The 24255-nt window shown below is 64.4% G+C and overlaps 1 protein-coding gene across 2 annotated transcripts; it reads left to right on the top strand.

The window, feature by feature from the left end:
• The first annotated feature begins 545 nt into the window (after positions 1-545).
• On the top strand, positions 546-23766 carry SNX27 (sorting nexin 27). 2 transcript variants are annotated; one of them, XM_083813341.1, is made up of 13 exons: positions 546-844; positions 9112-9343; positions 9486-9678; positions 10450-10514; positions 11495-11599; positions 12742-12820; positions 14802-14965; positions 16100-16189; positions 17638-17787; positions 18039-18167; positions 18369-18428; positions 20219-20281; positions 23331-23481. In XM_083813341.1, the coding sequence occupies exons 1-13, from the start codon at positions 561-563 to the stop codon at positions 23376-23378; spliced, it is 1662 nt and encodes a 553-aa protein (XP_083669467.1). In that variant the 5' UTR covers positions 546-560; the 3' UTR covers positions 23379-23481. The 2 variants fall into 2 exon arrangements, with proteins under 2 accessions (XP_083669467.1, XP_083669468.1); XM_083813342.1 differs by lacking the exon at positions 20219-20281 and having other exon boundaries at positions 23331-23766.
• Positions 23767-24255: the final 489 nt, after the last annotated feature.

The raw sequence follows: 24255 nt of genomic DNA, 5'->3' as shown, positions 1-24255 counted from the left end.
AGATGACGTTAACTGTGCAAAGGGCCTGGGCTGTGGGGTGGAGACGTTGTTCTGGGGCTCAGCTGGGCTCCGTGGGCTATAGGTGACGCTGTGCACATCGGTTTTTTTTTCCTTTTCCCTTTCTTCTTGCCGGTCGCTGGGCTCTCCCCTGCCTGTCCTGTGTTCCTTCCCTCCCTGAGCCCAAGCCGTGCCTCCGGCCCTCCTCTCTCCCTCTGCAGGGAGCTCCAGGAGGCAGCGGGGCCCTGGGGCCTGCGGGGGGGGGGGTTTGGGGCCGGGCCCCCCCCCCCGGGGCTCTTGGCCCCGCTGCCCTCGGGCGCTGGGGGCTGACTCCGAGGCCGGGCCCCGAGGCCTGCCAGCGCTGCTCCCGTTGCCACGGCGACGGCGGAGGCGCGGCACTACAGCTCCCAGAAGGCCGCGCGGCGGACTACACTTCCCGGCGTCCTCCTGGGGGGGAGAGGCTGTCGCGGACTACGCTTCCCAGCACCCCCCGCGGCGGGCGGCTCCGTACGGTGGCCGGCGCGGCGGGCGCGTGACGGGCCGGCCGGGCGCTGCTCGCCAAGATGGCGGACGAGGAGGGCGAGGGGCTGCCGCGCTCGGCGGCGGGGCCGCAGCGGAACGGCGGCGGCGAGGGGGCGCCGGGGGGGCCGGGGGGGCCGCGGGTGGTGCGCATCGTCAAGTCCGAGTCCGGCTACGGCTTCAACGTGCGCGGCCAAGTGAGCGAGGGCGGCCAGCTGCGGAGCATCAACGGCGAGCTGTACGCGCCGCTGCAGCACGTCAGCGCCGTGCTGGGCGGCGGGGCCGCCGACCGCGCCGGGGTCCGCAAGGGCGACCGCATCCTGGAGGTGTGAGTACGGGGGGGCCGCCGCTGGGGGGGGGCCGGGCCGGGGCCGTTTCCCCGCACGGAGGCCGGGGGGGGCCCTGCCGGGGGGCTTCGGGCCCCGCCGCGCCTCTGCCCGGTGTCCCCGCACGGGGAGGGGGGGGGTTGCTGGGGGGGGGGGGGGCGCGTGCCGGTTCACCGCACCGGGAGCGTTTGTGGGGGCTGCCCCCCCCCCCCCCCCCGGTGGGGGCCGTTTTGGGGGGGCTCCGCCAGCCTCTCCCGTCCCCGGGGGCTTCGGGAGCCCCCCCCCGCGGGGGGGAAGGGGCACGGCCCCCGCCTCCTCGGCAGCGGAGGTTTGGGGGTCCCCAAGTGGGGGCGGGGGGGGGGTCGCAGCCCCCCAAAGGAGCCGCTCTGCGCGGGGGGGGCGGTGCGGGGCACACGGGGGGGGGCGCGGGGCCCGTTCCCAGGCAGCGCCGAGGCCTCGGGGCCGTCCGTCCCCCCAGGGATCCCCGGGGCTGGAGCGGCCCGAGCTGTCCTGGAGCTGCCGTGAGCCCGGGGGGCTTCGCGGTGGGACCCCTTGGGAGGAAGCGTCCGTGGGAGCCCCGGCCCCAAATTCTCCTCCCCGTGGGGTCACGGCTGCGCGCGGAGGAACCGAGAGCCCTGGGGGGGCAGGGACGGGGACAGGGGCTGCAGAGGGGGTGGCTGGGGGCAGGGGCTGCGTCCTGGGGGAGAGCAGGGAAAGGGACGGAAACGGGAGGTGCTTGGGGAGCGAGGGGGCGAGCGCTGCGGTGGACTGGGGGGGGCAGAGAGAGCACCTGGGGGCCCGCCCGGGAGCAGGATGAGGCCCCGTGGGGCTGGGGCTGGGGCTGGGGTCCGTCCCCCCAGCCCGTGGAGCCGTGCGGCTCTGCAGGAGGAAGCTGGGGCTGGCGGGGCCGTAGGCTCTTCGTGGGGTCCCAGCTGTCCGGGACCGACACCTCTCCTGGGAACGCGTCAGCTTGGGGAAACCGCTCCTTTTTTTCCCCCCAAAACGCCCCAGACTTTGCGGGCTGGCATCAGGTGCGCCCCGGCCCGTCGGGGTTCTGCTCGCTGTCGCCGTGCGATTCCTCAGGCTGGCTCTGCGTGCCGCGAGCTGCGTGCTGCCTCCGGGTCCCTGCGCGGCTGTACCTCGGGCTGGGCCGGTGAAGTTCAATTACTAATTAATTACAGGGGTTTCGCAGCAGCAGGAATGCTTCGCTGCCGGTCTTTGCGGGCCGCAGCGTGTGAAGGGCAGCGGCGGTGCCTGGGCCCATGGAGCCCAAACTCCGCGGCCGTGCCCCGCCGCAGGCGTGGTGCTCGGCTCGGGCTCTCTCCCGTGGGACCCGAACGCTTCTCGCTTTGATTTCCCGCGCAGGAGAAGTGCCCGGGGTGAGTTCTGCACCTGGAGGACCTGCTCGAGAGCGGCGTTTGTTGACCGAGGGGAATGTTTGTGCGCGTTGCAAGGCGCCGAGCTGAAATCCTCGGCGGGGGAAGCGCTCACGGTGCTGCGTGTGAGCCAAGAGGAGGGTGCCGAGGAGCCAGGGCTCGGTCCTGGCTTCCCGGCCAGCGCGAGGTCAGGACTTGTGCAGGTGGGAGGCTCGGTCTGAGCTTCGGCAGCGGCTGGAGGAGCTGAGGCAGCGACGGAGGTCCGCTCGCAGCCTGCGGCACCGGCGTCCGGACACCTCGGGCAGGGAGCAGCGGTCGGAGGAGCGGGGATTTCCTCTCTGCCCCTCTCCAGGGAGAAGCCGCTTCCTAATTTGCCCGCGTGTCTCCTCGTAGCGCCGTGAGACGGCCTCGGCCCTCCGCCAGGCTCATTCACCCAGCCGCGTACATCAGCCCGCCGGCCCTAAAGGTCTCACATGACGCCGGTCCCGTTTGGTGCAGGCGTTAACCCTCCCAGACCTATTAAAACCCAGCTCCTGCAAAGAAATCTGAGCACGGCTGTGAGCTGGAGCAGGAAACAATAAAACGGCCTCCCAAAATAGCTCAGTTTTTCCTTCCGTCGCGCAGCGGCACCCTGCGCGGTGCCGGGGGTGGCGTTCCCGGGAGCTCTGTCCCGGAGCGTCCGTGCGTCCTGCTCGGCAGCCCCCGGCTCTCGTCTGGAGTTTGGGCGCCGAGCAGCGGGCGCGGGGCTGGGGGGGTCTGCACAGGGCACTGGCTCCGAGCAAACGGGCGCGGGTGGAGGCTTTTGGAGCGGGAGCGGAGCGATGAGAGCTCCGTGGCGGGCGGCTGCAGTGGCTGGCTCCTCACCGGGCCCTGGCCCTGCAGCTGCAGCAGCCACCTGAGCGTGGTTTTCCCCGTGGGGCGGCCAGGCGAGGTGCGAGCTGCTCCACAGCCCTGGCCCGTGACCAGAGGAGGTTTCGGGTTTTGTCCCGAGGGTTTTCAGGTCCCTGCGCTCGTTGCAGTCCTCCCTTGCCATCCTTCGCTGTATCGCGCTCCTGTATCCAGCGCGTAGCTCAGCCCGCTCGCTTTCAGAGGCTGGTTTTGCAACATAACTCCGGTGCGCTCTCTAATCTTCTTAGCTCCTTGTGTGTTTGTGGGTGTTGAGGGCATTGGAGACAGACAATGGAAGCTAATTTAGCTCTTGATTATCACCCTGGATGACAATCATCGCTAATCCTGACGGGAGGGAGGGAAAATCGCGCTGGCGTTAACTCTGTTTGCAGGGGAGCTGGCTGGCGATAACTGAGCGGGTAACGAAGGGCCGTAACTGAGCGGGTAACGAAGGGCCGTTGTTCTCAGAGCCCCGACCCGCGTGTGGCCGCAGCCAGGCCCCGTCCTCCCGCGCCGGCAGCCCCGGAAGCAGCGTGATCGGCGGCGGGGCCCCGCTGGCACCGCTCGGGGTGGTTTGGGCGTTGTGCGGACGGGCTCCCCCCGCTTTCCCACCTGGCCCCCCGGCACGTCGTCAGCCCGCGGACCCTTTCTCAAGGGGCGAGGGTTGCGCCTGTCTGTGGGCCACGGGGAGACCCGACACCGAGCCTCGTGGGGCTCTGCCGGCATGAGGGCACGCGCTCCCTCCGCGCTCCTCACGTGGACCGGCTCCATCCCGCAGGGGCCAGAACCTTTATCTCTTCGTGGTCCAAAGTCTGACCTCGTGTGTTGCCTCGGAGCTGGTTGCGCCGTGGGGAAGCACGGGACTGACCGTAAAAAGGAGGCGGCGGCTGCTCCTGCTGCTTGCTCGCGGCGTTCTGCTGCTCGCACGCAGGGCGCGTCGCCAGCAAACCGCCTTGTAAAAGGGTCGGCAGGTGACCCCGGCCCGAGCCTGCGGGGCTGCCGGTGTCACCAACCACACGGCTCAGCAAACCTCTCTCCTTTTCCTCCGGACTGAAGCGGCGCGTGACGCCTCAGCTCGTGCCCCCGAGCGGCGAGCGATGTGCCGGTGCGGCCACGCGGAGCTGCCCGCGGCCTCGCAGGTCGTTTCCCCGCCGCCGCTGCTGGAAGCCTCTCTGCAGCAAGAGCCTGTGCGAGATAAGGACCCGCGATAAGGACCGGAGCAGGAGCAGTGTGGTGGCAGCGGCCGCCCCGCAGGGACAGCTGGTGCAGGGCCCGGCGTCCTGCGGTGCCTTTCCCGCACGTCGTGTCCCCTCCTTGTTCGCCGGTCCCAGCAATTTTGGACAGACCCTAAGGGCGCCGTCCGTAGGACAGGAGGGTTTCCCCTCGCCGGGGTCCGTGCTTGCAGGGTGAAACGTTGTCAGCAGCAGCAAGCCCTGCGGACCGCGGGGCTGCTCGGGAGGCGAGGGGCTCCCGAGGCTGTCCCTGGGGCTCGCCGTGAGCTGCCTGCCCGCCGAGCTCGGCCCTCTCAGCGCGGCTTTCGCGCTGGATCCAGGACGGAGAAACCGCGGAGGCCTCGACCTAGGTCCTGTGTTCCGGAGCTGGTGCCGGGCAGGCTGGAAGCCGGCTGCTGGTACCCGCATCTCCAGAAGGGGCTTGGCGCAGGTCTGGCTTCTGAAGCGTCCAAAATGTTTGTCCTTTTTCAGCAAGACTACCTATCAGGTCAATACTTGCTTTCCTTTGAGTAATATTTAGGTTTTAACCTTCTGAAATATTCACGTTCCTTGTCTTCTTTCAGGGTGTTTCAGCAGCGTTCATTTACGAGGAATCGGTGCTCTCGTAATCGGAGCCGGCAAACGGCAGGTGTGCTGTCTGCCGGAGCAGAGCGTGGAAATATGCCCAGGGACGTCAAAACTTCCTTAAAATGTCGTAAGAGGCGCGTGTGGAAATGGTAACGATCCCAGCCTCTGCCGGAGACGTAGGAGAGGTCGCGGGAGCTGCACTTCACAGTTTCTGCCTGTTTTTTTTTATCTGTTTGGACTAATGCTGGGTCTGGATTTCGCAGCTGTTTGAGGAAGGTTGGCTTCCCTTCTGGTAAGGGATGGGGAAATGCTGCGTAGGGCGCTGCTGAGCGCCGTGGCAGGATGTGCCCTGGGAGCTGAGCCCCGCCGGGGGCTTACGGGAGGCTTCGCCTGGCTGTCCGGCTCCCTGCGGTGCCGAGCGCGCTCCCCCCGCTGATCGGGGCCGAGGCTTGGAGCACTCAAGGCCGTTTCTCGTCCCCTCTGGGGGGAAGGACGCGACCGTGGGGTTGGAGCGCGGAGCTGGAGCGGGGACCACCGCGGAGGCTGCTCGGCGTGGATGGTCCCGGGGACGTCCCGCAGAGGAGCCTCAGCTGTGACAAACCCCAGGGGGCCGGGGTTTGGTGCTGAGCTGGCGGAACGGCCTCAGAAGGGAGAGGGATCGGGATGCCGAAGCGCCCGTTGCGGGAGCCTGGAGAAGCTGCCCCACGCTGCCGTGTCCCGTAAGCCCTTTAGCCGTTCATCTTCGCTTCCAGGGCCTCTCCCGAGGAGGCTGCTGGGCAGGTGGCGGCTGCCCTTGGCTCCGGGCTCATCCTCAGTGCCGGTCCTCCCTCGCCAGCCCTTCCCGGAGCAGGGAGTGATCCTTCCCCGCTGCTGTGGTCCTGGCGCTGCGCGTAAATCCCTCCCGCAGCCGACCTGGTGAGGGCCGGGTGCTGCAGGGAGCCTCTCGGCCGCGTCCTGCGTCTTCTGGGCTTAGCCCTCAGCAGCGCCGCTGCGCCTGGGGTTAGGCCGGGTTTGCTTTGCCAGGGAGCTGTGGAGCCAGGGTCTGGCCCATGCCTTGCCTTGGTGCCCTGCTGCTGCCGTGGGGCGGCTGGAAATGTTCACGCAGAAGGGCGAGGCTCCTGCCTCGGAGGTCACTCGAGCTTTCCTTGGGTGGTTTGTTGGCTGGGCGGTTTGGGCTCAGCAAAGCACAAAGGCAGGCTGCGGTCTTAATCTCAAGGAAGCGTCTTGCAGGCTTTCTGCGGTAAATTTCCTTGTCTTCCCTTGACAGGCAGTTGGGAAATTTTTAAGAAGTCTTCACAGAAAATGAGTCACTCGGGGTACAAATGGGAGAAGTGAAATTTGCTTCTGGCTCTTAGGAGCCCGCTCCTTAGCGCCGGTGTGCTGGGGAGCACTGCGTTGTCAAACGCACGCCTCGTCCTCGAGGGCTCCTGGTGCTTGCCGCAGAATATCCCGAGGTCACGCAAGGAATATCCCGAGGGTCACACGATGTCCCGAGTCGGAGGGGACCCACAGCGTCCCCATGTCCAGCTCCTCGGCACTTCTGCTCTTGCTGGGAGCTCGCGTGGCCGTCCGCCTTCCAGCCGGGGTGCCGAGCCAGCCTGCGGCCGCTCGCTCTCTGCCCTTGCACTTCACAAACCCGGTTTCGTAAAGGCTTTTAAGCTCCTTAAGGTGAGCAAACACCGCTCTGCTCTGCCCCCCGGCGTGCGTCTCCGCACCGGGCACAAGCCCCGTGTCACGCACGGCATGACCGCTGTGACACCGCCGCCTTGGCTCCCCCGAGCACCGGCAGGCCCCGAGGGGCGAGCGCGTGGAGCCCGCCGGCGGCTGGCCCCGCTCCACGCCTGCGGGGTCGCTCCCCCGGCGGCCAGAGGCCCATGCACAGAGGTGGCCTCTCGCTGCTGGTGGTGGCGAGGGGCTGGGGGTGCCCCCACGGGGCAGCGGTGGGGGAAGACTCCCCTTTCGGGGTGCCCGAGGGCCAGGCGGTGCTGTCGTGCCCCGGGATCGCTTCGGACTCTCCTGCAAGGCCGCCAGTGGCGAGGAGGAAGAGGGGCGCCGAGGGCAGGCGGCGCGCCCTGTGTTGGAAGGCGGCAGAAGCTCGCGTTCCTGCTCTGGCGGCACGTGGCTCGGAGGAGCGAATCCTCCGAAGGAAGCTGCTCTTCGAGAGCTGCCGAAATCTCGCCGGCCTTGCTGGGGCTGCGTGTGCGGGGCGCGTCCCTCGTGGGGGGGGGGACCCCGCGGGCCTGCTCCCGGTGTGGCTGGTGGGGGGCAGCCGGCCGGCGGCCCTCCTGGGGCGGGCTGAGGGCCCAGGAAGGGGAACAGGCACAAATAAAAATTTAAAAAAAATCCAACCAGAAGCAGAAGCTGGAAGAGAAAAGCTCCCAGACGTCCTGGGAGAAGCGTGCCCCCCCCCGTGGCATGCTGGCAGGTTCATGCCCGCACGGGCGGCGCGCCGTCCAGCTGGGCTGGTGGCTGTGGTCGATGTCCAGGCCTGTCCAACGCCTGGCGCGGTGCAGGCGCTCTGCCTGCCTCGCAGACGCTGCTTGGGGCTTTTTGAACTTGGTCCTGAGCCTGGGTTCTCTCACCCAGGTCTGGAAGTTGAGATCGGATCTTTCCAGGGCGGTTCTTGTAAGTAAAAGCTCAATAAAAGCGATCGATGCGGAGCGGCGAGAGCTGTTCTCTTTCATTCCCGTGCTAGGGCTTGAAATTAAATCTCACACTTGATTTGAGGCGAGCTGGGGTGGCTCGCTGGCTCGCAGGATGGCTCCGTGGGGAGGCGACATGGCTGGGGGGGCGCGGGCGCCTTCCCTCGCCGTCCCTCCGGAGCTCCGGGCAGTGGCCGCGGGCAGCAGCACGGGGCAGGGGCTGTGCCGCGAGTCCTGGTGGAGCCCCTCCGTGGTGTAAATGAGGTTGGGGGGGGGCGTTGGCACACGTTGGAGCCCTGGGCAGCTTTGAGGGTGGGCTTGGGGGGGGACCTGAGCCGTCGTCACCCAGGGGTGCCCCGGCTGCCCCCCGAGGGCAGCGCCGTGGCAAAGCCCAGCCTGGGGCTGTTTGTGCAGGGGATGTTTCAGGTGCCGAGCTCCCGTACGGAGACACCGCAAGTTTCTGGAGGCTCGCTACTAAATTTATCCCTTATCAGAAAGGAAAGCAGGCTTGTCCTTTTCCAGATTTGGAAGAGAGCCTTGCAGCTCTCTCCGGACCTCGGGCTGGATTTCAGAGCGGCGTCTCTCCGAGCTCGCCGTCTCTGGGCCGAGCGAGAGCCGGGCGGCGGGTCGCTGCCGGCAGCTTCGGGGCGAGCAGGAGGGGCAGGAGCGCTCGGAGCTGCCCCCGTGTCTCAGGGCTTCCGTGGGCCTCGGGGCATCGCTGGACAAGCTCTCGCAGTCAGGCTGGAGCAGTGCAGGAGCTGGAAGCCCGTACTCGTTGCGGCAGCGCTCCCGGGCCTGTCGAGGAGCAACTCGAGAGATCGCATCTCCCCTGGCACCGCGCCGATGGGCTCGCGGGTGCTCGTCTCGGCAGCTGGGAGCAGCAGCCTCTGAAATCTCTTACCCTCGCCCTCCAAGCGCCCGAGCCTCCGTTCTCATTCTTGTTCATCCGGAAGCTTCAGCGCAGGTTTTTGGAAATCTACCTTACGTTTTGGGGCTGCGGAGGGTAGGAGATGGCTTTTGCCCTAGCAGAGCAGCACGAGTTATGCGTTCAGTGTTGTTCCTCAATTCTGTGGTCACCTCGTGTGTTTCCCTTGAGCTGAGAGAAGAAGGCTCACGTTCCGGGAGCGGACGTGCCATGCAGTGCTTTATCTGTGCCCGAAGCCATCAAACACAACTCGGTAACCACTAACCCGAGAAACCGCCAGCAGGAGAAGTTGGAGCAGCGTAACCCAGAGCAGCGCTCGCCCTCCTGGTGCTGTGCAGGCAGAGCTGAGCTGCAAAACCCGCCGCCACTGGAGCAGAACTTGCAGAATTTTAACACGGGAACTAAGTGGGTTGGGGTTTTTTGTGTTTTTTTTTTTCTTCGGGTTTTTTTTTGCTCCTCTTTAGCTTCTGTAACCCATTGTGGGAAGAGATCTGAAGCCGTGGAAGTGTCAGTTACCTTCAGCTGGCGGATTTTCGAGGGAAGCAGTTACGTGATGGGTTCCTGGGCTGCTCCTGGCGTGGTCTGAGAGCTCTGCTGTCCCCCCCGCCTCGCTTATGGCTTTTCTGCCCTCTCTCACAGGAACGGGGTGAACGTTGAAGGAGCGACCCACAAACAGGTGGTGGACCTGATCCGCGCCGGGGAGAAGGAGCTGATCCTGACGGTGCTGTCGGTGCCTCCCCACGAGGCCGATAACCTCGACCCCAGCGATGACTCTTTGGGGCAGTCGTTCTACGACTACACGGAAAAGCAGGCTGTGCCCATCTCCATCCCCACCTACAAGCACGTGGAGCAGAACGGCGAGAAGTTTGTGGTGAGCAGCGGCGGGGCCGTGCTCCCCGGGGGTGGGAGGGGGCTGCTCCGTGCTGCCTGCAGCTCCGGGGAGGCGGCGCCGCGCGGGTTTGAGGTCGGAAAGCTTTCCACGCCCCAGCCAGCCTCTCCTCTGCTCCCTGCAGGTGTACAACGTTTACATGGCGGGCCGCCAGCTCTGCTCCAAGCGGTACCGCGAGTTCGCCATCCTGCACCAGAACCTGAAACGGGAATTCGCCAACTTCACCTTCCCGCGGCTCCCGGGGAAGTGGCCGTTCTCCCTGTCGGAGCAGCAGCTGGATGCCCGGCGGCGAGGGCTGGAGGAGTACCTGGAGAAAGGTACGGGGCCGGGTGCAGCGCCCGGGCAGCCGTGCGGCCGCACGCCGCCTTCCTCGCCAGCAGGAAGCGAGTCCTCGGGGCCTGTCCTTCCCTGGGCGCCCTGAAAGCTCGAGCTCCGCGGGCATTCGTTTGTCGGCCAGGGAAAGAAGCTCGTATGTAGCTGGGTTGGGTTTGGGGGCCGTGCTGAGCTCAGGCTTGCCTGTACCCAGCTCCTGGGAACGAAGCCCCTCGGCCCCACCGGTGTGGCCCGGGGCAGGTTCCCCCACCCCGCTGCTGTCCCAGCCCTGCTCCTTCGCCTTCATCCCGGCCGGAGGAGGCGGCAGGCTGCTTGCACGGGGGCTGCAGCCTCATACAGTTTTGTCCCGGGTTATTTACTGAACCTGGCCCGAGTTCCCAAACAGCTTCGTTCCCTCTGGAGTAACACATTTATGAAATCCTTGCCCACTTCTCAGTGTAGTCGGAGCCTCCTGTTGGCCGCGTGCCCGCAGCCTGCGTTTCCCCCCGGGGATTATCTCAGTAGCGAGTTACTTGGCGCCGCCGCACGCTTGTCGCTCGCTGTCGGGGGGGATTCGGGGCGTATCGGCCCTCGTGCCAGCACCCCTGGTGCAGCCTGCAAAGCACTCGTGTCGGGAGGCTTTGCCTGGCTCCCCGTGCCTCCCTTGCTTCCCACAGCCTGCGGGATAGGCGGGTGCTCCTACCCCGCCACCTCTGCCAGCTTTTGGCCCCCCTCGCCCCGGGACAAGGCAGTGACCCGTGCTCTCTGTCCCGCAGTGTGCTCGATACGCGTCATCGGCGAGAGCGACATCATGCAGGAGTTCCTGTCGGAGTCGGACGAGGTAGGCACGCGGGCACGGTGCTGAAACTCGGCCTCCCCTGGTACGGAGGCGTGGGGAGATCGGATCCGAGCGCGAGGATGCTCCCCGCCAAAGCCTCAGCTGGTCAAATCGAAAGCCGGAGCAGGAAACCAAGGCTGCGGTTCGCTGCCAGCCTGTTGTTGCTCCTAGGAAGCCTCTTCTCGTAGCAGCAGCTGGGAACGGCTCCGATGCCGCTCTTGGAGGACCAGAAGCGAGTGCGAGGCCTCGCTGCCTGCCCTGGGCCTCCCTGGCCCCGCAGCAGCGTGCCCCCTGGTTCCTGCTGCTGGTGGCAGCCCCGGTAGTTCTGCGTGTGAGCTGCTGGTGTTCGGCAGCTGCTGGGCAGAAAGGCAACAGGCACTTTAAATACCAGCTCGTCTGACTTGCTTCTGCCCAGGTTTGGGTTGCCCGCAGCAGCAAAGCCGCTGTTTGCCCTCTGGCCATTGCTCTTTTCCCAACTTTTCCGTGGTGCATTCAGTTGCTCTGTCTCAAAGCTTTCTCTCGCTCCTCACTGACAAAGCCACGACTGGAAAATCCTACCCGTCGTGGTCCGGAGCGGTTTGCTTGGCTTCCTGCCTCGAAGCAGAGCTCACGTCTTCCTCCTTGCAGAATTTCCCCCACGCAGCCTGGAAGCAGATTCCTGAGGCGTGCAGAGCAGCTGGCTGCTAGGTGTGACAGTGCGCGAGTGACCACGTTAGTTAGCCAGCACCAGGCGTGGTCCGTGGAGCTCAGAAAATCCCCCCACTGCACTCCTGGAGCTCAGTGAACGGTCGTGGAGCTCAGGGCTCAGCTCGTGGGAGCGAGCGGGGGCATCTGCTCAGGGCACGCGCGGGACCCTGGGCTCAGCTCGGGGCCGAAGCTGGGGCCTGTGCTGCAGGGGCCGCAGCTGGGAGCGGCGATTCCCAGCCCCTGCGGCCACGTCTGATGGCCTCTGCTGATTTCTGTCCTCTTTTTCCTTTCTTTAGAATTACAATGGTGTCTCAGACGTGGAGCTCAGGGTAGCGTTACCAGATATAACAACAGTGACGGTCAGAGTCAAAAAGAACAGCACTACAGATCAGGTGTACCAGGTGAGCTACTTCTTGTTGTGTTGTTCTGGTTGGTTTGTTTCCCCTGACTGGAAGGTTAACGTGGTTCAGGCATGGACCAAGACCCCAGAGGTGCCCGCTGGGTTCTTGGCTCCTCTCGAGCGCGGGTAGGCATTAGTGCTGCTTAGCAGAGGGCAGGAATGCTGGAGAGCTCCAACCTCACGCCGTGCTGAAGCAGCATTTTCTTTGGCAGTCTTGGCTGCAAGGACGGAGTTAATTCGCTGAATTAATTTCCACTGATAGTATCTTAAAGCTGGCGGATGGCTCGAAGCACTAGGCAGGTCGTGTGTTGTGGCTGCGGCGGAGGAGCTGGATCCAAGAGCTGTCTGCGTCCAGCACGCGTCTCTGTGGCTGCGCGGCAGGACAGCGAGCTGGACGTGAAGGAAGGGAGCGACCCTTGGGGAACGGTCTGGGCAGGTTCCAGGTTTGCAGGTGGCCTGAAGGCCCGCTGCTTGGAGTGGAAGATGAAGAACAACTGACTTCAGCCAGCGCTGCTGGAGAAAAAATGGAAGTTGTCGGTGAAGTAGGGGGAATAAGGTGATGGGGGCAGACTGTAATTAAAAGGGGAACTCAGAGTGCTGCTGCAAGCGAGGGAGCTGAAGGGTTGCAAAAGAGCAGGACCGCGGGAGCTCCTGCTTTGCACAGCAGAATCCTGCCGCTGGAGCAGGGCCGTGGTGCCTTCAGGAGAGCCGTGGTGCCTTCAGGCACTTGGGACACGACCTACTGAAGTTCGCGTCGCCTCCGCCGAGGTCTGTGGGATGTGGCTGCGGTATTAGCATGCAGGGCTGAAGTGGTGGTGGAGCCAGCTCCTCGGGGAGGTGTGCTCTTCCATCAGGAACTGAAACCAGAGGCGTCGGAAGAACAGATGACCTAATTGTCAGCAGTGGGGGCAGTTACAGTCTGGAGCGGTTTACAGGAAGGCAAAAGCACGCGATTCTGGGCCCTTGCTAAAGAAAAGCTCTGATTTTACAGGAAGAATAACATTCAGGCTTTCCTTGATGACTAACGCCTCGGGTTAATGAATACTTGGAATAACCTGCACGGCGCTGGCCTTGCCCTGCACAGGGACTGCCGGGTGTTGGCTCCAGCTTTGCTCACTCCGTTTTCCCCTCTGGTTGCTCTAGGCTGTGGCTGCTAAAGTTGGAATGGACAGTATTACCGCAAACTACTTCGCCTTGTTCGAAGTGATCAATCACTCCTTTGGTAAGTCTTTTATTCCCTTTGGTGCCCACAGGCAGCTGAGGAAGGAGCTCGGCAGTGCTAGCAGAGCCTGGTGGCACTCATTGAGGCCTTATCTGTGCTCGCAAAGTCAGGAGCTCCTGGGAGGAATCAGGCAGGCACAGCAGATTCTGATAATGAGGAGCCCTCAAAGTTTGATGGCTTTTTCTGCTGCTGCTTGACTTCCCAGTTCTTAAACAGTTCAAGGAGACGAGCGTCTTGTTAACCGAGAGATGCGTTTTACTGCAGTTCAAAGGGCCCAGCGAGCAGAGATAGCGGCCAGCGGCACTGAAACGTGGCTGCCTGGAGAGGGGGCACCAAAGGCGTCTCGGTGCAGAGCAGAGGGGCTGCAGAGGAAATTGGGTTTAGTCTGCGCACACGTAGAGGTGGCGTGATGTCCTGGCCCGGAGGGGATGCGTGCTGCGAGCTGACACGTCTGTCCTTCAGCCTCTGAATGCTGGGGGTATTTGAGGCCCGGCTGCGGGATTCTGGGCGACTCTTTTGGCACTTTGTGAATCGCCGTCCTCCCAGCTCGGCGCGTGCTGAGCTCTTTGCCTGGTCTCGGCTCCCCCAGCTTCGCTGAACCTGGAGTGTCCAAACTGCCCAGGCCGCGCCGCTGAGCGGGTGGAGTGGTTTGGGCTTGTTCCTGCGCTGCCTTTTGAGCCAAGTGCATGTCTCCTTCCCGGCTGGGTGCCTTCATTTCTGGGTCGTCAGCTCTGCCTGCCTCAGACTCACCCTGTAGTTACTGCAAGCTGTGCAGTTTTAGGGGGAGATTTCTAGGACTGCGCCTCACACTTGCAAAATTCTGGCCAGGTGGCAGGGGCAACTTCTGCCTTCCTGAAGCCCTCCTAAAACAACCCAGCTCAGAAGGCAGGCTGGGGTTGTACTCGAATGCTGAGCTGGGCCGTGCAGGGAGCCTGGAGCAGGAGGTGGGAGGCTGCCACGTGCTGGCGCAGTCCCACGGGGAGCGTTCAGGCTGCCAGGCCCTGGCTGGTGCTGTTGGTGCCTCGTTCCTCTGAGTGCTGTGCCTCTCAGACTGCACAGAACAGGAAAACCTCCAGTTAACCTTTACGGCCTGCGCGTTCTGGACGCTCGCCGTGTGCATCCCCATTTATTCCTGTCTGGATGCACTCCATTTAACTTCCCTGGAAGCTGTTAGCTCCGGCTGCGGTAAGACAGTGACCGTACCCTGCCTGACGAAGGAGACGTGCCGCGCTCCCCTGTGAAAATCCATCACGGTGAAGGAAAGCAGCAGCAGCTCGGAGCGCAGTGAGCATTGACAGGGGCGGTGCAGGCAGGACTCGCGGCAGCAGGCTGCTTCAGCCCGCCGCGGTGAGAAGGGGCCCTTCCTAGGAAGCCGCAGGGAAACGGAAACTTAGGCCCAAAACGCTCCCTTGGGGAACTGGAGATGGCCTTGAGCAGCAAGTCACAGTGTGGGGGCAGCGCCACGCATCGCGGTGCCCTGCACCAGTGCCAGGGGATCGTGCCCTCTGCTCTGCTCCCTGAGACCCCGCCTGGAGCCCTGTGCCCAGCTCTGGGACCCCAGCACCAGGAGGACAGGGACCTGTTAGAGGCAGTCCAGCTCTAACAGGCAATCAAACCGCGTCTCAGAGTGTCCAAACTCTTCTTGAGCTCCGACAGGTCCCTCCCAACCCAAGACATTCCCTGATTCTGTGGCCTTGGGCAGGGTGGTCCTCCCTGTGCTCAGCCGAGGGCGACAGCGGGCTGCTGCGATGGCCCCTGAGGAGCACACTCGGTGGGTTGTCCCCAGCTCGTGTCCTGCCTGGCCGGATGGGCGGCAGCGGGGCAGCACCCGCGTCCTCCCCCATCAGCCGGGAGGAGTTCGATCTCCCGGGAATTAATTCCTGTTCGTGTGCCGGGGCCCGTTGCGAGGGAGCCCTGGGGTGCAGCACCACAGAAGCAGGTCCCGAACCAAGCTGACCTCGGTGTCCTGTGCTTCTTCCAGTGCGCAAGCTGGCACCCAACGAATTCCCCCACAAACTCTACGTGCAGAACTACACCTCGGCAGTGCCAGGAACATGCCTGACCATCCGGAAATGGCTCTTCACTACAGAGGAGGAGGTTCTTCTCAACGACAATGACTTGGCGGTCACCTACTTCTTCCATCAGGTAGGTGCCCACGAGCTCCTTGGGCAGGAGCTGTGACTTCTTGCTGGAGGTAAGCCAACGCCTGCTGGTAGCCAAGCGCCTGGCTCCCAGAACGACTCCAGGCGCCGCTGTCCCTTGGTGTCCCGGCAGCAGAGCGGGAACTCGGGGGCTGGCCCTGCTCGGGCAGCTTTGAGGAGCGCGGGTCGGTGGCTGGGTGAGTCGGCAGCTCTGCGGTGAGCTGGTGGCCACGGCGTGATCGGAGCGGGAGGCGCTGCAGGCTGCCTCCCGGGGCGAGCTGGAGGGGGCCTGCGGGGCTGCGCTCCGTGGGCAGGTTCCGTGTTCCTCAGCTCCGCACGCTGTCAGTGACCAGCTGGGGGCTTCTCCCTGCTCCCCCTGAGGACAGGGAACGTTTCTGCCTGTGCTTTCACTCGCCCCCTTTCGTGCAGATGCTCTGGGATGAAGTGAGCCTGAGAAGAGCCATGCTCTGTGTAAAGCCGGTCTAGGATGAGCAGCTCAGAGGTAGATATCGCACAGTTGAGCGAGATAAATCCTGCTCTGTCTCAACCACCAAAAATGCGGTCCCAACACTTCCAACTGGGCAAGTACCAGCCTCTGACACAAACGCTGTTACCAAGCTCAGCGATCCCCTGGACTGGCTGGCAGCTTTATGAGCTGCTTTGTGCGAGGGCAGGGGTCCTGGCTGAGCAGTGTGCAGCTGGGGAGCTAAAGGCAGGGCCGGGTACCTGCTCAGTCCCGAAGAGTGAAGCAGCTTTTGCATGCCAGCACTGCCCTCCAGCAGTGCGGTGGGTAAAAGAAAAGCCTGTGCTGCTCTGCTGGAGGCGGCTGTGTGTGCCTGCAGAGGAAGGGTTGTACCGGACGATGCCCAAAGGCAGAGGCAGGATTCCAAGGACCGGCGTTTGCAGATCCATCCAGGGGATGTTATCCCAGAGCCCTCCTAGACCCAGGCATCTGTGCGCTGCCCGAGGCAGGCAGAGGCTCGGGGCCGGGGTCGCCAAGCCCAGCCCTCGCTGGGTGCACGATGGACTGCGGGGGCTGCGAGCTGGGGCGGCGCGGGGCCAGCTGGGGAAGGCAAAGCACTGCGGGGAGGTCCTGGGGCCTGACCTCCTGGGTGTTCTTTCCCTTTTTCTGTTTAAGGCTGTCGATGATGTCAAGAAAGGCTACATCAAAGCAGAGGAGAAGTCCTACCAGTTACAGAAGCTGTGTGAGCAGAGAAAGATGGTCATGGTGAGTTGTCCTACCTGTCTTGTTTGCTTCCTCCGGCAAGTGCCGTGCAACGCCGTGTCTGGAAAGGAGATAGATCCAGCCTCGAAAAACATCTTTCCTTGGAAAGCAATAACCCCGGAGAGCTGTGGGAGCGTGGGCTTGGCACAGAGGCATCGGCACGGTTGCAGGCGTGCAGCAGTGCCAGGCGTGGGGCTGGGCCGTCCCCACGGGTCTGCTGCTGCCCGAACCAAAACCGCCCCTCGCGTCCGGCGAGCTCCATCGGCGGCTTGTCCTTGGCACGGCCACGTATTGACTGGGCTCCAAACAAGGCAGAGAGAAAACTGGCGTGTTACTGCCAGTGCTGAGAGATGAGGTGCTTAACGTGCCGTGTAGCGGTCCTCCATCCGCAGCCCTTCGGGAGCAGCTGTTCCCAGTAATGGAGAGAGGCAAAGGTCATTTTCTGCCTCAGACCGCCTCAGGTGGCAGCACTGGGCTGGCCGAGAGGCACGGGCACTGCTCTGCTCGCAGTGCTGCTCGCTGTGTCCCCTGCCCCCGTCTCTTAGGTTCTTTTTTGCCTGGCAGAAGTCTTCCCAGATTGCAAATCCCGTGCCAGATCTCGCTGTCTGTCTGGCCGACAGATTTTCTGCCTCTTATCGCTTTGCCCAGCGAGCGCCTGGGGGCTTGGTGTGACTCGATGAGCCTGCCTGGCTTACGTGTGGGGGAGCAGAGGGGTGCCCCGAGCTCAGCCGCCAGACGCAAGCTTGGCTCGAAGATCAAGAAGCAGAAGAATCTGACTTGTAAATAACTCGCTGGGGTGCTTGGGGCTGCTGGTACCGGCTGAACGCGGGCTGCCCTTTCCCCAGCTCTGCGCCCCGGCTGGTGCTGGCTGCGCCCGTAGAGGGATGGCTCGGGGTCCTGCTCGGGGTCCTGCTCGGGGTCCTGCTCAGAGCCCCTTTGCTCTCAGGCCCCTCCTGGGGGGCTGCGTTGGCGTGAACCCCAGAAGGGTCACCTGAAGCGCTAAGCCAAGAAACATGTGTTCAAAAACCTTCTTAATTATTAACTACTGGTAAGGGTCAGTAAATAGACGCTTCCCCCACGTGGCTCGTCCCATGGTGCTTTTGTTTCTGCTGCTCCCCCGGGCTTTCTGATGACCAAAGGCTCCCCAGAAAGCCTGGCCACCGTGTCTCAGGCACCGCAGGGCCCCGGTGCAGCCGGGGACGTCGGTGTCCCAGAAAGCTGTGAAGCCAAAGCAGCTCGTCCCCTGCCCCCCCCCGTGTTACGCAGGGCCCTGCCTGGAGCACGAGGCTCAAGGATCCGTCCTCTTCCTCCGGGGTGCCTCCACCCTCGGGCAGAGGGTCCCCTTCCCTCCCCAGCACAGCCCTCCTGGCCGGGGGTGCCGAGGGGCAGCAGCAGAGGGTGGTGGGAGGAGGCTGGGTCCCTGTCCAACACGCGCTGCTTTCTCCCTGCAGTACTTGAACATGTTGCGGACGTGCGAGGGTTACAACGAGATCATCTTCCCCCACTGCTCCTGTGACTCCCGGCGGAAGGGACACGTCATCACGGCCATCAGCATCAAGCACTTTAAACTCCACGCCTGCACCGAGGAGGGCCAGCTGGAGGTGAGGGGCGCAGCAGGGCTCTGCCCGGGGTCCCAGCACCCGCTTCGGCTTCGTAGGAAGGGGGAGCGGCTTGTCCCGGAGCTCTGGGGCTTGGGAGTGCCGCTGGCTGGCAGCACGGGGCGTCATCTCCCTGCCCTCTGCATGGTGTCCTCGTCCCCCCTGTGCGTGCCTTTGCTTTTTCTGATCTGCCTTAAACCTCCCCGTGCCCGGGGGCTGCTGGCTCGGGGCTCACGGGGTTTGTCTCCCTTCAGAACCAGGTCATAGCATTCGAATGGGACGAAATGCAGCGGTGGGACACGGACGAGGAGGGAATGGCGTTTTGTTTTGAATACGCACGCGGAGAGAAGAAACCCCGATGGGTTAAAATCTTCACCCCCTACGTAAGTGCCCCCGTTACTCACGGACCGGGCAGGAGAAGTCGCATCCTGCTTGTTTTTCCCTCTGGGAAGCGGAGGGAGCGCCCAGCTCCGGAGCAAGCGGCGGCGGGGAGGCAGGCGGCCGCCAGGAGGAGCTGGCAGCACGGGCAGGGCGATGGGTGCTGCGCCGCCGCCGCCTGAGGCACGCCTGCTTTCTCTTTGCAGTTCAACTACATGCACGAGTGCTTCGAACGGGTTTTCTGCGAGCTCAAGTGGAGGAAGGAGGTAAGGACCCGCCGCTGCGGGGAAACGGCTTCGCCTCTTACGGCAGCTTTTTACCGGCAGCCGATTCTGCCTGGCTCCGACCCGCAGCCCGAGCAGGAAGGCTTGCGCGGGGAGCAGTCGGGTGCTTGGAGCAGCGGGGGGGCTCTGCTGGGAGCGTTTGGGGGCGGCTCGGGCTCTATGGGTGCGGGGCGCCGCGTGTTGTGTGCGAGCGAGGAGCTCCGGGAGCTGCTTGGTTCCCAGTCGCTCCCTGGTGCCTGCTGCTGAGTGCAGGTGGCAAAGCGTCGGTCCTGCGGCGGGGTCAGGTCCTGCGGCGGGGTCACGAGGGCTGTGGAGTTACTCAGAAAGGGTCGTGAGAGCCTCTGGCAAAAAGCCGCTGAGGAGCAGGGAGGCGTTAGGGTTTTTGTGAACCCCAGCCTGAGGCGGCTGCTCAGCCTCCTCCTGCTGAAGCCGTTGAGAGGTGTCCCCTGCCGCCCTCCCCGTGCTCTCCGTCCCCGCTGCCGCGCTCCCTCTGTCCTCTCCTCCCACGGGAGGGAGACGTTCCAGTGCCTTGCTCCGTCTGCCAGCCTCCGCGCTGCCGCTGGTATCACCCCGCGGCCGTCGTCCCGGGGGCCGCTCCGCGTGCTCGGAGGGCGGCTGGAAGCACCTCGCGCGTGGCTACGGCATCGCCGCCGCGTGTGCCCCGGCTCCTGCCGTCCCAGGGAGGTCGCCCTCCCTTTCGGGAGCAGAGAGAAGCGGCCGCTGGGGGTTGGGGCCTCTCCTTGCCCTTGATCTGATCAGAGCTGAAACGCGGCAAGTCTGAAGGAGGGCTCCAGGACAATCTGCCCGCTGTGGAGGCTCCCGAGCGGGGACGATTCCCTTCTCCACGGGGGAGTTTCCGACCTGCCGGCTGTCAGCCCAGGGCAGGGCTGCCGCTGCTTGTCCCGGCGTGGCCAGGGCGCAGGGGCTGGCGCTGTGCTGGGCGCGCGGGGAGCGCGGGGTCAGGCACAGGCCTCAGCAGCCGTGCTGCCCCGAGGACGCAGCAGTGGACGGAGGAGCGCGAGGCCAGCGGGGTTTTGTAGCGAACGTGGAAGGTGGCTCGGCTCAGCCTGAGAGGTCGGAGCAGACGCTCTCACGAGGGACCGCAGACCTCCGGGCAGGCAGGGGCGAGGAGTCCCAGCTCTGCCCTTCTGTCTGCTGGCTGGGGACAGCCCTGCAGGGACAGCCGGGGGCCGCCGGAGCCGGGACCCCCGCCTTTGTCGCAGCCCCGAGCCTGCGGGAGGCAGCCAGGGGGCTGGGGCCGTGTGGTTACGCCGTGAGGCTCAGCACGGGGAGCAGGCGGCGCTCAGCACCGCCCGCAGAGCCGAGGAACTGGGCTCTGGGCTCCGCGTCCCTGCCGGGGTGACATCTCTGTCCCTCGAGGAACAAAGCCTTCGTGGCTGCCGCTTCGGACCGTGGAGCAGAAGCTTCCCGAGGGGGCAGCCTGCCTTGTTGTGAGCTCCTCCGCAGCTCCCCGCGTCGGTGGGGCCGGCCCGTTCCTTCCCTGCTGAGGCTGCGGCATCGCTGCCATGCAGGCGGACGGTGCTGTGCTGCCCCTGCGCCTCTTCTGGGGCCGGGGGCTGCGTCCTGGTGGCCCGCTCGGCGCTGGAGCAGGAGCTGGGCTGGGTCACCCAGCAGAAGCCGGGCCCTCGGCGCCCCGGATCCTTCCCGACGCTCTTCCAGCCGCTCCGGCAGCAGCAGCTGCTCAGTCTCCTCCCATCCCCTCCGGCTCTGCTTTTTTATTTATACCCTTTTTATTTTTTTCCCTTGTAAAGGTGGAGGAGGAAGCAACAGACAAGGATAACAAGAACTGCAGTAAAGACAATATGTGCAGCAAGGTAATTGGGCTGAAAACAAACAGCATCTGTGCTCTGTGAGCCAGCCTGGCTGCTGCGCTGCGGACGTAGTGTCTCCTGCTCCTCTGCTCCAGCTCCCGTTAGCGTAGTGCCCTTTCCTAGTGGCTTCTCCTCGGAGGGAACCCGCAGACTAACCCCCCCACTGCTGCTTTTGATGGAATAGAGGTGGCTTTGTGCCTCGAGGCCTCTTTGCTGACGTTAGGAACGTTTGGGGCCCGTCTCCTGGACGCCGCCGGTCTCCGGATGCCCCGGGATGTGACGCTCCGGCCGCGAGCGGCGGCTCCCTTCGCCTCCCCGGAGGAGAGGGGACGGGCGCAGCTGCACGGGGACGAACGCTTTGGCTCCGCTCGCCTTGTGAAGGACCAGAGACTTTACCCTGGAAGCCGCGGGCTAGTGGTGTGTGGTTTTTTCTCTTGTTCTTCTGCAACGGAGCGAGGACCCTTAGGGACTGACCGTGCCGTTCCCAGCGCTGCTTTAATAGTGAGGAGCGAAACCGCTTGTGTCGTAGCGCCTCGCAAACGCGCCTCTCCTGCTGCCGCCCTCTGCCCAGCCGCTTTCGCATTCAAGCTGGACAGGATTCAAAGCTAAACGCTTCCAATCGCCTCAAGATGCGCCGAGAAGCGTCCGGGAGCGTTGCCTGCCTGTCTCTAGGATGTCCTCGCGTAGGCTCTTAGCCCGGCACCTCTGCCGTGGGGCACACACGGAGGAGGCCTGCGGGGAGGCACCCGCTGCTCTGATGCGCTCGTGGAGCGACGCGTGCCAGGAGCCGCAGCCTCTGCGGGTGCCTCTCTGCAAGCCTCTGCTCGCAGCTTCCTCTGCGGGGACTCGGAGCGCCGCCGGCGGCTGCGGACCCATCGCTTTGCCGTGCTCCCGCGCCATGTTTTAGCTCCGCGCTCGGGCGTCCGAAATAGCTGCAGGTTAATGAGCTCGTAAGAACCGAAGTGCGGTTGCGTTCAGCGAGGCAGAAAGCTGTTAACCCCAGCGGTTCCGGTCGGTGCTTCTCGTGGGCAGGAGTTACGTGGTGCTGGCTAGAAAGCGTTGGACATCAAACAGGGCGAGAGCCCCTTCTGACTGAGCAGAAAGCTGTAGCAGAGGGTGCAGGATGTGTCACCGCTCGGGAAGGAGCGGCGCGGGCTGCGCAGCGCCGGCGGGGGTGTGGGAGCCTCCCGCCCCTGCGATGCTTCCACTGCCGGGCAGATCCTGCGCGATAACGCTCCCGCGGGGGCAACCCCTCTGATCCCTGGGCACCCGGCGCACTTGAGGAAGAGCGGGGTGAAGGCTTCGCGCACGCGGTCGCGTTCCCGTGTTGCCCTTTCAAACCCGGTGCCCTGCCCGCAAAACCCGGGGACGCCGCGGGAATGAAACAGCCGGGCTCGGCGGGGGGGGTGCTGCCTGAAACTCACCCCCGGGGCCTTCCTCGGGGGCCGAGCTCCCCGCAGGAGTTGTGGCAGCGAGCTGATGGCGCGGAGCCGGGCGGCCGCAGGAACCGGCTGCGGGCTGCGCCGGGCCTGGCGCTGCTTCCTGCCCGCTCGCGGCATCGCGCCTTCCCGCAGCCCGTGACGTCTCTTCCTGGGGCCTCGGCCGGCGGGTGCTCGGTGAACGGAGGCCGGGGCCGTTCTCTTCCTTCCCCCCTCAGTCAGCCGCTCCTCGCCACTGAGCACCCCGGGACTTCCCTGCCGGGGGGGAAAGGTTTTTTCTCCCCGTTCGATTCACACGCGTCTGCATGATCTCGCTTGATGTAACGGGAAGCCTCGGCCGCAGCTCCTGGCGTGGGGGAGCACCGCGGGGCACTGCTGCCCCCGGCACCCCGAAGCTCGGCCGCCGCCCTCGCTGCTCCAGCAGGAGCAGCACGAGCAGGGTGGGGGGGTTAATTCCAGATCAGGAGTGTTTCCGACCGGTCACCGGCTAATTTTCGTTCCCTCGTGTAAAATAAAAAGATTGATGGAACTCGGCAGATACTTCATGGATATATTTGGTGCTCTGTGGGTTGCCGACGCGCCTCCCGAGCCGCAGGTGCTGGCTGATAACGCGGGGCGCGCTCGGGAAGAGCGGGCTGGAGGCTTAGCTGCCTTGTGTCACCCAGCGCCGAGCTGAGCATGCCGCGCGTTGCCCGACCCTTGCGGCCCCGTTTGCCACGCCGGGCCCTTAAGGGACGCCCTTGGCTCCCGCTGGGCACCGGCCCCACCACGGGACGGGCCGAGGGCAAGGCTGGGACAGGCGGGGGGCAGTGGGGGCGCGTTGGGTGCAAGCGGCTCGGGCAGGGGAGGGAGATGGTGCCCTGGGGCAGAGCCATGGGGGAAATTCTCCGTTCTCCGTCCTCCTTCTGCAGCAGCGAAGCTGCTGGGGGCTGCTCGGCTCGGGTCAGCTCCAGGGGAAGCGCGGAGTCGTGCAGGCGGAATTTGGGTTACTTGCAGCCTCTGGCCCTTTTCTAGCGGGAGGGCTGCTCGCGGAGCCAGGAGAGAGCCGGGCTTCCAGGGGGATCCGTCCCGTCCCCGGGGCTGCTCCTGGCCTCCTTCCTGCCCTCCTTTCCTCTGCTCGAGCTCCCGGCGGGGCTTGGTGGTGCCGAAGTGGAGCCGTGCCGCGGCCAGGGCTCCCCGGCACACCCCACACCGCACGGTGCCACGCCGCCAGCAGCAGCCACGGGCACCCGTGGGGCCCCGGTGCCCCCCAACCCTCGGCTCGTCCCCACTGGGGGGAACTCCCCGAGGGCTCCGAGCGTCCTCCCGCCCGGTGCCTGCCCCACGGCCTCGCATTTGAGGCAGAAACTGAAACCTTGCCCTGCACGCGGGGCTGGCGCAGGGGAACTCCCCCAGCCCTGCGCTCAGCGACTGCACCGCGGTGGTGCCGGGCAGCTCCCTGCAGCCACAGCTCCGCGGGTCAGCGGAGGAAGACGAGGAGGAGGAGGAGGAGGAGGCCGGGGAGCCCCTGGGCCGTGCCGGGCGGGAGCGCGGCGCTGAGCCCGGCGGGGCCGTGGGGGCCAGGAGCCGTCCTGCGGGGCTGCCCCTGACCTCTCCTTTCTCTTCTCTTGCAGAACATCTTTCAGATGGTCAGGTCACAGCAGAGGGACGCGGCCACTTAGCCCCTTGGCACGGAAGAACGTAACCCCCCCCTCCCTTCCTCCCCCCCCCCCCCCCCCAAATTAACACTTACAAATTCTGTTATTGTATTAAAGCCCTTAAACTAAATATTATTAATAATAATACCATTTGTGAACTTCATGTTTATGGACTGAAGCAACTAGGAGAAGGGCAGGCTCGGCGGCGGCAAGGGGAAGGCGGTGGTGGACAGCGCGAGCTCGCCCCGGGGTGTTCTGTCTCTTCCCTTCCACCTGGGTCTGGTTCCAGAAGACGGACACTGGGCTTCTGGTTTTTTTACAACTGGAAACTGAAACATCGTCCATTTGCACTGTTCAGGCATATATATGTATGTATGTAAAAAAAAAAAAGGAAAAAAAAAAACTGAAAAAGCTATATGTACAAAGGCCGTGCACGTATATACATATACAGATTTCTTTTAAAATTTCATACCAGTGGCAGTACCTTTTTTAAGCTTGCGTTTTTACACGCATCTCCCCTCCCGAGTCATTGTGTTGTTTTTTTAAAAACTAACTTTAGCGGGGAAAAAAAACAAAAAAAAACAGAAAAAGGAAAAAAAAAAAGAAATCAAAACACAGCAACGTTACAGGGAAATACCTCTCCTGGCACAAGGACCTCGACACGTTTACAAGCTTCTGACTTCGCTTTTCCCCCACTGGAGGTTCCCCCGTGGAGGTCGCTCGGTGCCGGGTGCCTCCGGAGGCCGCGCGCCGTCGCCCCTGGGCCCCCCCGGAGCAGGAGCCCCCCGGGGCGAGCGTGGCCGCCTCGGGCCCCGTGTGCTCGGGGACCCCCTCCTGGTCCCGTGGTCCCCGTGGCGGGGCAGTGGCACGAGAGCAGAAGCGAGGCAGCGAGCGGGGAATT

This window comes from Anser anser, assembly GCF_964211835.1.
Source record: "Anser anser genome assembly, chromosome: 28".
NCBI classification, from domain to species: domain Eukaryota; kingdom Metazoa; phylum Chordata; class Aves; order Anseriformes; family Anatidae; genus Anser; species Anser anser.
This window is presented reverse-complemented; position numbering and strand designations above follow the sequence as displayed.

Excerpts from the sequence above, each read along its gene's own strand:
- SNX27 (XM_083813341.1), top strand. The coding sequence starts at position 561 with ATGGCGGACGAGGAGGGCGAGGGGCTGCCGCGCTCGGCGGCGGGGCCG. Across the intron at positions 12,821-14,801 it reads AGTGATCAATCACTCCTTTG|TGCGCAAGCTGGCACCCAAC; the intron begins GTAAGTCTTTTA and ends TGCTTCTTCCAG. Across the intron at positions 14,966-16,099 it reads TCACCTACTTCTTCCATCAG|GCTGTCGATGATGTCAAGAA; the intron begins GTAGGTGCCCAC and ends TTTCTGTTTAAG.